The sequence below is a fragment of the Panicum virgatum genome, chromosome 6N, assembly GCF_016808335.1.
Source record: "Panicum virgatum strain AP13 chromosome 6N, P.virgatum_v5, whole genome shotgun sequence".
Lineage (NCBI taxonomy): Eukaryota > Viridiplantae > Streptophyta > Magnoliopsida > Poales > Poaceae > Panicum > Panicum virgatum.
In genome coordinates, this window is record NC_053150.1 from 2112429 (window position 1) to 2123887 (window position 11459).

The window sequence follows — 11459 nt, forward strand, 5'->3', positions numbered from 1 at the left end:
GTTGCCAGAAACTGATGAAATCCCACGTGGATTTTGACCGGAACACACGTAGTCAAAACAACCTTTGACACGATTACGGACGTGATCGCAGGGGGAGATTTGGTATTAAACGCGGTTGCTAAATCCAAATTAGAGCGATTTATCGCTGGAGATCGTGTAAATCTGCTGCGGGGTTGGTGTATCCGTGTATATGGGCCAAGAAATTATCTACTCCATCCGTTCTAAATTAAATTACTATGTGCATAGTTTTTCTACGTATAGTTTTTAGCATTTCTATATGTATAGGTTTTCTATGTATCTATTTCGCAAAAAAAAGGTTTTCTACGTATCTGGACATAATGTACATCTAGATATGTATAGCAAAATCTATGCACCTACAAATGTTAAAACGATCTATAATTTTGAACGGAGAGGGAGTACTGCTGCATTTGTGTATCACACATGGAGGCCACTTGTTACGGGTTGATGCATGCATTCCACCAGGTATTTTGCCATTGATGGGTAGCTTGTGGATCTCGGCGTGTCCTCTAGACCTCTACTACATTTATCCTCAAGATGTAGTAATCCGAATTCACTAGTGTTCCGATGCTATAGCCACCCCACTAAGTGAGCAGGGATATATTCACGGACATTAACTTGTTTGTAAATTAACATACTTAAAATGTCGCTGGAAATGGAAACTTAATTAGTGGGGATTTATTTTATTGCAAACCGAATATCAGGCGAGGCTTACTACACCAAATTGGATTTGCTGGCGGCCAAAATTCAACCGCCAAGGAAACTGTAGTTTCCTTGGCGGTGCTTGTAAACAGCCAAAAAATGTATATATCTTGGCTAGTTGAAAGAACTGCCAAGAAAAGTTCGTATTTCCTTGGCTGTTAGGTTAGACTGCCAAGAAAATGATGCATTTACTTGGCGGATTCATTGAACTGCCAAGATAATGGTGCATTTTCTTGGCGGTTTATTTACACTGCCAAGAAAAGGTGCATTTACTTGGCAGTTGGAGGCCAAGGAAATGATGGCAGTTGGAGGCCAAGGAAATGATTATTATGTGCATATCATCCGTGTTTTCACTTCAACATATACAATACATATAGATATTTAAGTGATGTTTGTGCCTTTTGAGGTTCAACAGTATATATGGCACTTAAATTTGTTGAACTTGCTGCGCTCGAGCAAGATTCAAACTAGGAAGATATATGTCATGCTTGTGAACTCTCTCCTCTCTATCAAGATTCATGATGATCAATAGCTAAGTTTATCTTTTTTGTACAAAATTTAATATAAACTTGGTTTAGCAATGTTAGTTCATGAAAATAAGTTAATTATAATTATTCTGCAATACGTATTAGGATTTAAATCCATTTATGTATATTTATTGGAATTACTTCTCATTTGAATTATATGTATTGCAAAAAGGATCTTTAAGTGACAAAAGAATATATATTCAAGTGCATTTCTGCATTTAAATACCACATACGAATTTGGAAAGATAAATTCATATGTTTGTTTACTTTCAATTATATTCTCTTAGACATTTTTTTAGTTTCTAAAATTTCATAATTTTATAGGAAAAATCTAAAATCTAGATTGAGGTGAAACTCCATACTTATGACGTCCCCAAATAAGTTTCAGCAAGAAAATGGAAATAAGGAAATGGTTTGCTACATTTGGTGTTCACTCAAAGCACATGTTCACGGTCAACTCTCTCCTCTCTTACAAGATTCAATGTAAGTAATACCTAACTTATCATTTGTAAACCAAAATTTAAATTAATTTTGGCTTAGTATGTTTGTTTACATAAAGAATTTAACTATAATTTCTATGCAACAATATATCCTTTGGGGAATTTAAATGAATTTCCGCTTAAGTAATAATAAGAATTGTAAAATTTTGTTTTTTTTGAGAAAACCGGGATTTCATTCTTTAATATTCGGTGATTACAGCCCAAAGTGCAAAGACATCCTTAAAAGAAAAAGTAAGTACATTCCAGTCCTTGAGCACTCCCGGTCGTTCTCGCCGCCGGCGGCCTGAGCTCCCAGCTTGATGCCGACCACCTCCCTGGCGAAGAACAAGTTTTTTTGGCGCCGTCTTGAGTGGCATGTCAGGAACAACATGCTGTTGAAACGCTGGACGAGCCGGCAAACAATCGACAGGCAATGAGGGATCCGACGCATCAAGGACCTCCAGGAATCCCACATCGCCGGGCGACGAAGAACCCAAAAGGGTAACTGAACCACCGAAGGTGGGAACAAGCAACCAACCCGAATCCGATTCGAGCTGGGACATAAAGCTCCTCCGATGAACCAAGGAGTAGCAGCAAAATATTCCGATGAACACATCACCAGCAAAAGCACCGAAACTCCACCAAGCAGCAGGCCTGATGTAGAAAACAGATTTTGCGCCGCCAAAGACATGGGAAGCACAAGCAACCCAAGAAAGAACACAGAGGATTTGAAAATCGGCGCAGAGGAAAGGAACAAAAAGAAGCTCGCCAAAGTCAAAGCCCCTGCATATGAATATGTTGCTATGCAACCCACGCTCATGGAACAACACAGAAACCCATTTCCCAACAGCAAACCCCATGCTAGAGAAGCTCGTAAGAGATTGGAACCCTAACCCTAACCTTGAACTGTCACAGAAAACGGAGACAGGGAAACCGAGAACGGCAAAGAAGCTCCCATCAAAGACCAAATGGAAGACATCCTCACCACCTCGTCGTCGTCCGTCGGAGCAGCACAAGCACCGGTACACAGGTCCTCTCCGCAGCACCGGAGAAGGAAGAAACAACCCTAATCTACGAAAAACACTCCTAATAGATACGGGTATGTACACCGCACGGCGAAATCGAGGTTCCCCCCAACCTCCAGAGCCAACGAGGCCCCCGGAGGCAAGGGGGAACCAGCGAAATCGCCGCCGGAATCGAGTTCGCTCTCGGTTCGCCCTTTTCTACTGTAGATGAGGAAGAGTGGAGAGGAACGACAAGAATTGTAAAATTTTGTTAAAAAGGAAAAACCTACGCTTGGGCCGTTTTGTCGGCGCGTCCTCACGGCCTGCACGGCCCAACTCTTCGTACCCGTCCATTTTTTATCCAACGGCTCGCGTCGCGCTCGCGTTGTATAAAGGTGTGTCTTCTGACTGCCTCCAAAACCCTAGCTAGTACTTCTCATCCTCTGTTCCCTGCCGGCGGCGGCTGCGCGCGTGCGAGAGCGAGCGAGCAAGCGAGAGGGAGACGGCGAAGAGGGCGAAGGCGTGATGCAGTCGAGCTCGAGCCGGGCTTGGTTGAGGCCGCACCGGTGTGCGACAACGCGAGGACGGGACCTACCTTCCGCCCCCACGCCATCTCTCCCCAAATCTCGCGCAGCAGCAGCAGCTGAGGAGCTCTGATCTGGCGCCGCTCCGCCGCTTGCTTCCAGCCTGGTGGATCTGTGCGTATGGGCCTGCAGCCGGCGAGTGCGGAGTTCCGGCGGGGAACTGGACGACCCCAGGTCGGGGCTGCCGAGGACCTCCGCTGCCTCTGTTTGGCCTCCCTGCAGTGATGTGCGCGGAGTTGCGGCAGGGAGGCACAGCATGCAGGCCCCGTGCGCGGCCGTGATTCCAGCAGCGACTAGCGGTCAGTTTCCTCCCTCTCCTCAATTTTACCGTCCCCGAATGAAGCCCGAATGAAGCTGTGCTAGCTAGTTAATAGAATTAACTAATGGTGAGTGCACGGAATGGATCTATGTGCTTATGCTACTTTTGTTACTGATACCGCAACAAGTGTGGTGGCTAGAAGAGACAAGTGATGAGTCACAATAGAACAGGTTTTTGTAGGATAGCAAGTTATTATTTTCTCTGATGTTTCCAATTCATTTTCCTTCCACGTAGCTCAAGTCCATAGTAGTTGGGCAAACCTTATTAGTTCATCCCTGGGTAGTAGCATAGAAATCGTGGACAAGAGAAGAGGCTTATCTCTGAGAGATACTTGTTGTCTTCGTTTTGGTCACTATCTGATTAATCCTGTGACTTACTGAAGCCTATAACTATATCCTGCCTTCCTGACTTAATAATCTAGGGGGAAAGATTTTGACTAAAATAGATGATGAACTAAGAGATAAGGTATGCTAATCTCTTGTTTCTAGCAAGGGGCAATATTAGGGAAACAATACATCACATGGATTCATTCTTGCATCATGCACACAGGTGTCACATTGGTGCATTATATTGATCTCATAGTTTTATTATTAAGGAAACAACACCATTGTTCAGTATCAATTTATTATCCATGTTTCTTTCCATTTAAAAATGATTCTTCACTCTATATTATTAGTTAGTAGTGGATCAAACATGCGTATTTCCATCCTTTAACATTCTTTCTACAGGACTGATTTCATCTGGTCAAAACTTTCATTGCAGGTAGCCACAATGACATCGGCAAGAATATACTGTTCTTATTTCGATTGCAGCATGCAAGTTTAAGGTAGAAACTTTGGGTAATTTTAGGGCTAACACTTTGGCAATCTATATACAAATATGTCAGTAGAGGACATGTAAGTTCCATTGTGGAGGATTGTGGGCACTCTGTGAGCAGTATGATTGTCAATTGCTCAAATGCTTATTCATTCTCTAGTTAAATGCGGTAGAAGTTTGCATTGTTGGAATATTAAAATGAACAATGTACCGAATTGATTGACCGAAATGATGAATTGATTGTTGCCATGCAATGATATATGAATGAGTTGAATTTATTGATTATTGTGAGAGCAATTTTTTTTGATGGCTGCATGTTTTTTCTTGGCGGTTGGCAGCCAAGAAATCACAATTTCCTTGTGGATATGAGCTGCCAAGGAAACATATTACCTTGGTTGTTGAGGGCTGCCAAGGAATGTGTATTACTTGGCGGTTGAGGGCTGCCAAGGAATGTCTGTTACTTGGCGGTTATAGGCTGCCAAGGAATATCTATTACTTGGCGGTTTAGGGCCGGCAAGCAATGTGTATTACTTGGCGGTTGATAGCCACCAAGGAAATTCATTTACTTGGCGGTTAGGATATTTTCTTGGCACTTAGGAAATTTTGCCATCGCCAGAGTTTACCTGGCGGCCACAACACTAAGGAAATTATCCTTGGCGGCTAGCTGGCAAGGTAATCCAATTTCACTGGCTCTCTATTCTTGGCGGATTTTGCTTGGCGGCCGGCTGCCAAGAAATATTTTCTTGGCGGTTTTGGCACTTTCTTTGGTAGTTTTTGGCCGCCAAGGCAATTCCAGATTCTGGTAGGTCAAGTACTATGTTGATACCACCAATTTTTTTAGATATCTGCCAATTGTGGCTGCTGTGATGCATAGATTTGTAGGTTAGTCCTTAATTATGAGCTGTTATCTTATAAATCAGTGGTTTGAATTCGCCATACATTTTCTATCTTCATTGTTCCCACTTCCTTCGTACACGTATTTCTCCAAATGAAAAATATAGAGACCATCATCACTGTCGTGATTCTCTTCACTGCCCCCAGAAGTTTCAAATCATAGGCAAAACTTAGTTTTGACTCGCAAAAAACTCAACATTCCTTCCCCCCTTTCTCTTTCCTCCTCTTCTCGCCTGGTCCAGAGCAGCGAAGGAAGCAAATGGAGCATGGAGGGATGAAGGATGGTGTGGTGATGTGGCAAGAGCACGACGGTGACGGCAAAATCCCGTGTGCGCTAGCAAGAGGAACGAAGAGTGGCGAGTCCGGAGGCTCAACAGCCTCCATCGATTCTATGCTCATTTTGCATTTGTGCTTCCTTTTTTTTCCTTTTATATTTCCATTGTCCTATTTTCCATAATTTAAAAGTCTTCTAAGGAACATGTTCTGGTAAAAATTTTAAAAAAACTTTTTCTAGAATTTTGTAGTAGAAAGCTTATCGAAAGTTTTCTACAAAAGGTTATCAGAAAATAGAATAAATTTTTGAGGATAATTCTTTTCACAAAATTTTCCCCACAACATTGTTGTTGCAAAAAAATTTCGTAAAAAACATTTAAAATTTTTTGTCATTATTTTTTCAAATAACTTCTACAGAAAATTTTAAATTTATCTTTTATGAAAATATAAAATATTTTTTATGAATAATGTTTCCCGTGCAAATCACGGCAAAAAAGTCATCTAAATTCACCAAACAATCACATATGTAGATGATATGATGATACACAATCTTGTAGAAGAACTTGTCCAAACTTGACTTCGTTTGTGAGATATAAAAATAACAAATTTCAAGCCAGAAAGCTGTCCAGATGGTTTGTTAGAAATTTGTTATTTTTATATCTCACAAACGAAATTGAGTTTCGACAAGGTATTTTACAAGGTTGTGTATCATCATATCATCTACACGTGTGATTTTTTGGTGAATTTAGATGACTTTCTTATCATGGTTTGCACGAGTTTTCACGAAGGTTGTGGTTTTCACCAGATATGTTCCCCTCTAACTATCATGAAAATCTATTTTTAACCTATAGCTGCAAAATCGGGCTTCGGGAACCATTCAAATATTGAAACCAGACAAATTTGCCCCTTGAGTGGATTCAAATGTGGTTTTCCATTTTGTGAAAATTCAAAAAAATAAAATTTACATTAAAAGTTTCATAAATAATTTATTTTAAATTAGAAAAATATGAAGCTAATACAAACTTTTCTCTAAAAATGTAGCATACCGCATGTACTTGATACTCTACTTCAGCTACTTGGGCCTAATTTGTTCCCCATCCTTTTTTTTTTCATGTACTCACATTTTTCGCAAAAAAAGAAAAATATCCAAATAACTCAGAAACGATGGTGAGAGATGAGTCAATTTGCATTGCTCGATTTCTCCCATAGAGCCATATTGGTGATATGTTGGACCTGATAGATGGATAGGAGCTCGATCCTGCCCAAATGCACTAACGGTTGTCCACCTGTACATACATCTTCTAAAACTTGACTGGAGATTCAATTCTTTTTTTCCCCCGAGATTTGTCGAATCTCTGCGAATACGAATTCCTTCCTTTAACTGAATGCCACACACATATATAGCAGCTTGCTTTTTTCACGGTTCAAAAAGATGGCATCTCACGAGAGAGATTTACTCCTCCAACATTGCTGGCCTTGCCTTGCATGGATACTAATGATCTCCTCTAATGATAATTAACCCTACCTAACCGCAGCATATATATAGCCCTAGACAGCATCACAACAGCGGTCTCACAAGGTCAACCTCGCGTCCAGTGTTTTTTGGTTGGATCGAGAGCAGGCCAGCCCAATGGATCCAAGCCCGGCGTGTCGCCGTGCAGCCGCGGCCGTGGCACTGCTGCTGCTAGTCGCCGCCTTTCCGGCGGCGGTCGACGCCGCCGCCGGCTGGGAGGAGGCGCACGCCACGTTCTACGGCGACGAGACCGGAGCCGAAACCATGCGTGACTAGAGAGACTAGAGGCCACACCGGCCGGCCACATTCTTGTGCATGCGTTCTTCAATTCCTAGGCTTCTTGCTCGATCTGATCTTGCACGTAATAATACAATGGCGTTCTTGCTGGATCTGATCTTGCATGCAGAGGGCGCGTGCGGGTACGGCAACCTGTTCGAGCAGGGCTACGGGCTGGACACGACGGCGCTGAGCGTGGCGCTCTTCGACGAGGGCCGGTCCTGCGGCGCCTGCTACGAGCTGCGGTGCCACGGCAGCGCCTACTGCGCGCCCGGCGGCGCGCCGGTGACCGTGACGGCGACCAACGCGTGCCCGGCCAACTACTCCAAGCCCAACGAGAACTGGTGCAACCCGCCGCTGCGCCACTTCGACCTGTCCAAGCCCGTCTTCCTCCGCCTCGTCACCGACTTCCACGTCGGCATCATCCCCGTGCAGTACCGCCGCGCGCCCTGCGCCAGGCGCGGCGGCGTGCGCTTCGAGATGAAGGGCAACCGCTGGTGGGTCGCCGTGCTCGTCTTCAACGTCGCCGGCGGCGGGGACGTCAAGGCCATCGCCGTGAGGGGGTCCCGGGATGGACGGTGGGCGGACATGTCGCGCAACTGGGGCCAGATCTGGGACGGCGACGCGCGGCTCGTCGGGCAGGGACTGTCGTTCCGGGTGACCAGCGGCGACGGCCGCTCCATCGTCTTCGACGACGTCGTGCCGCCGACGTGGACGGCCGGTCAGAGCTTCGAGGGAAAGCACCAGTTCTGATTCATCGTGAACCGATTCACGTTCGAAGAAATGCCGACAAGTTTAATGTGTTTTTAGGACATATTACAAGATAAATGTTCGGAGCATCTATCACACGTTTGGCTATTTATGTTTCTCCGCTAAAAAAAGAGTTTTAACCAATGGAAAAAAATGTCATGATGTGATTTAAGTCATTCTGCAAGAACTATAGAAAAATGAGTGAAAAAGTTTGAATCTCATCAGTTTTTTTTTGGCATAAAGCCAATAACATTGTTTCCTATCTAGTATACATAGAAAATGTTTGATTTTCCTTTTTGAAAATAAGGGAAATGGAAACAACATGATACAAGCTGGGCCTAAAGTAATTTTGAAGCCCAAGAAGAATACATGACAAGAGATTTGAAGGAGATGAACAATTAACCGAGGCATGGGCTGAAACGGAAAAATGGCAAAACACATGAAGCAAACCAACATACTAGAAAAACAAAGTTACCGACAATTCAATGCAAGGACAGGGAGCTAGACTAGCTCTCAATTCAATTGTTAAAATCCTCCTAAAAAAAGTCGATTGTTTAAAAGATTTAAGATGGGACTGTGGGAGAGGTGCATGGACAAATCGATAGTAGCACCCAGCGGTTAATATGAGTTAAAATTATTTTATTTTTCTGCATACTAAGGTTCTATTTGAATCCCTCTAGTCCCTCCACTAAACTTTAGTCTAAAGGCTAAACTTTAGTCTCTACCATGTTTGAATGGAGGAACTAAAGGTGTGCACAAACACCATATTACCCTTGCTCATGTCAACCCTCCACCCTTCCACCCCTCCACCTGACCCACCTCGCACCTTCTGCTTCTGCCTCCGCTGAGTGCACTGCCCTCCCGTCGTGTGGATCTGCGCCTTCCTGTTGTTTCGAGCTGCCTCGCCCTGCACCGCCACCGTCGATTGTTGGGGAAGCCACCTTCGGGCTGACTGCGAAGCCGCCGGGACGCGACGAGGCACGATGCGGTCGCGCGAAGACATCGAAGCGATGGTCTCGAGACGAAGTGGCTTCGGCGAAGGCCCTCCAACACCGAAGCGGCGATCGGCTTTTGCCCAGCACAAGTGTGAAAGGTACACGGCGAAGGTACAAGGACGAAGGGACACCGAGCAGAAGAGGAGCGAGGGACTCGCATGGCGAAGTTCCAGGGCCGAAGCCCCGGTCGAAGGCATCAGGCGGCGAAGGACCTGGAGCGAGACTGAGGCCGACATGTCGGGCCTGCTGTAATCCATTAAATGGTTGTAGACTTGATGTTACCTAAATGCCCAAGGAATATTCTGTATTTGTGGCGGCTAAAGGGCATTATAGGAATTTTGGCAGGTGGGTAGGTGAGCAATTGAGCTATAAATACCCCCCTTGTAACTGTACATTGATATGGAATACAGAGCAATTACACTGTTGCTTTGATTTTCGTACTGTCACTTTGGTTATGGTTATTTTTCCTGGGCTTCGCCCCTGACGTATCGAGCTGTTGTGACACCTCTTCAGTCCGAAGAGTGTCCTACACCAACAGTTTTGGTGCCCACCCGCGGTTCGTCCTAACACGACCACATGACAGCGAAGAAGAAACCAAACCCTGGCGCTTCGGAAGCTAACGCTTCGACCGAAGCCCCACCTTCGACTGACAACGCCCTCGTCCCAGCGAACAACGACAACGAAGACCGAGGCCAAGATCTTGAGGTTGAAGACCTCGCCGATGGAGAATTCGAGGTCGACCTCCATGACCTCGGCATCTCCGCTGAAGACATCCTAGCCATGAAGAGAATCGACGCATGGCTCACCGAGCATCTTCGCAACGTGCAGCAAGCTCAAGCAGGCCCATCAAATGTGCCGGTAACAACAAGATCGAAGGGAAAAGGTCGTCAGCTCACCGCCAAAGAGCTAGAGGAACAACTCAATAAGTTAAAAGAAGAAGAATTCCACTGCAAGGCGATGCGGCAGGCCATACGAGATCGTCTGGTAATGATGAAACCTCTTCGCCAAGACCCCAGGCCCGTGCAACAGGCGCCTCAACCTCAAGGGCTTCACCAACAACCAATTATCATTGAAGGAGAACAGTACTCGGATGAAGAGGAAGGTGATTATAGGATGCCACATCAGCTTCATCCGCAACAGATTCGCCAGCAACAAGACCTTGCAACTCCTCTCTCCGTAGAATTTGAAGAGCTCCCGTGGCCTCCCCGATTCAACCCAACCATTCTCCCGTAGTTCGATGGAGAATCCAACCCAAAAGATTTCCTCCTCAAGTATGAAGCAGCAATCGAAGCATCCGGAGGTGGCGCGGCGTGCAAAGTCAAAGCGTTTGTCCTTTCGCTCAAAGGCCTCGCTCAGCATTGATACTCCAACCTCCCAGATGGACACATTCACACTTGGGACCAGCTCCGAAGAGAGCTCACAGCTGCTTTCAAAGCGCCGAAGCTCGAAGAAATCAACTCATGTGACTTCCACAACTTGAAGCCAGAAGGATCCACTCTGCCCCCTCGTCAAGGAGAAAAAAGAAGAGTTGGATCGAGCCGCAAACTCTGAGCAGTCGCCGAAGCCCGTCAACTATACCCACACCAACCAGCCGCAAGGCCCGCCATCGCAAATTCAGTGGCAGCCTTCGCATCAACCCTATTGGACTTCGGCATATCCCACCCTCTCATCAGCCTTCCCAACTTTCCATTACAACCCCACATACACCCCTCCAGCCCTCCCAGCACCTTCGGCGCCCCAATTTCCGCAAATCCAAACCCCTTTGGTGCCACATCAAGGGTGGCGCCCACAACCCCAGCCACAAGCATCCAACTACCTCCCTCCACCGCCGAAGCTAGAACCTGGTACGATCCCAGAGAGAGCCAATGATCCCGTCGGAGGCACGATAAATGTCATCAATGCCATCTCCGGTGGATCGAATGAGCCAGTGCACGAGACAAAGCGTCAGAGGAAAGAATACCTACGCACCATCTCGCATGTCTGCGAAGGCAAGCATTTCCGCACTCCCTGGTCCCATGTCCCGATCACCTTCTCCGAAGCCGACCTCAGGCTCCAATACTATCCGCATAACGACCCCCTCGTCATCCGTGCAAACATTGGCAGAAATTATGTACACTTCGCAGGAAACGACGTAGGACGGATCCATGTTGACAACGGCAGCTCTGCAGATGTCCTCACTTAGCAATGCTTCGTGAAGATAGGTTTCTCAAAGAAGAACTTGCACAAGTCTCAATACCCGCTTATTGGCTTCGGGGGCAAGAAAATCGAAGCCCTCGGAAAAATAGAGTTGAATGTAACCTTTGGCGAGG

General features: G+C 45.7%; 1 protein-coding gene and 1 long non-coding RNA gene across 2 annotated transcripts; both read left to right on the forward strand.

Moving 5' to 3' along the window:
- Positions 1-3056: 3056 nt before the first annotated feature.
- Positions 3057-4734, forward strand: LOC120680019. Its single transcript, XR_005677432.1, has 2 exons — positions 3057-3613; positions 4396-4734. It is a non-coding gene; the product is annotated as an uncharacterized LOC120680019 (long non-coding RNA).
- A 2512-nt stretch (positions 4735-7246) lies between these two features.
- On the forward strand, positions 7247-8158 carry LOC120679732 (expansin-A4-like). Its single transcript, XM_039961387.1, has 2 exons — positions 7247-7397; positions 7536-8158. Exons 1-2 carry the CDS (start codon positions 7247-7249, stop codon positions 8156-8158), a joined length of 774 nt encoding a protein of 257 aa, XP_039817321.1.
- Positions 8159-11459: the final 3301 nt, after the last annotated feature.

Coding starts and splice junctions, on each gene's coding strand:
- LOC120679732 (XM_039961387.1), top strand. CDS start 7,247: ATGGATCCAAGCCCGGCGTGTCGCCGTGCAGCCGCGGCCGTGGCACTG. Junction 7,398..7,535: donor GACCGGAGCCGAAACCATGC/GTGACTAGAGAG, acceptor TCTTGCATGCAG/AGGGCGCGTGCGGGTACGGC.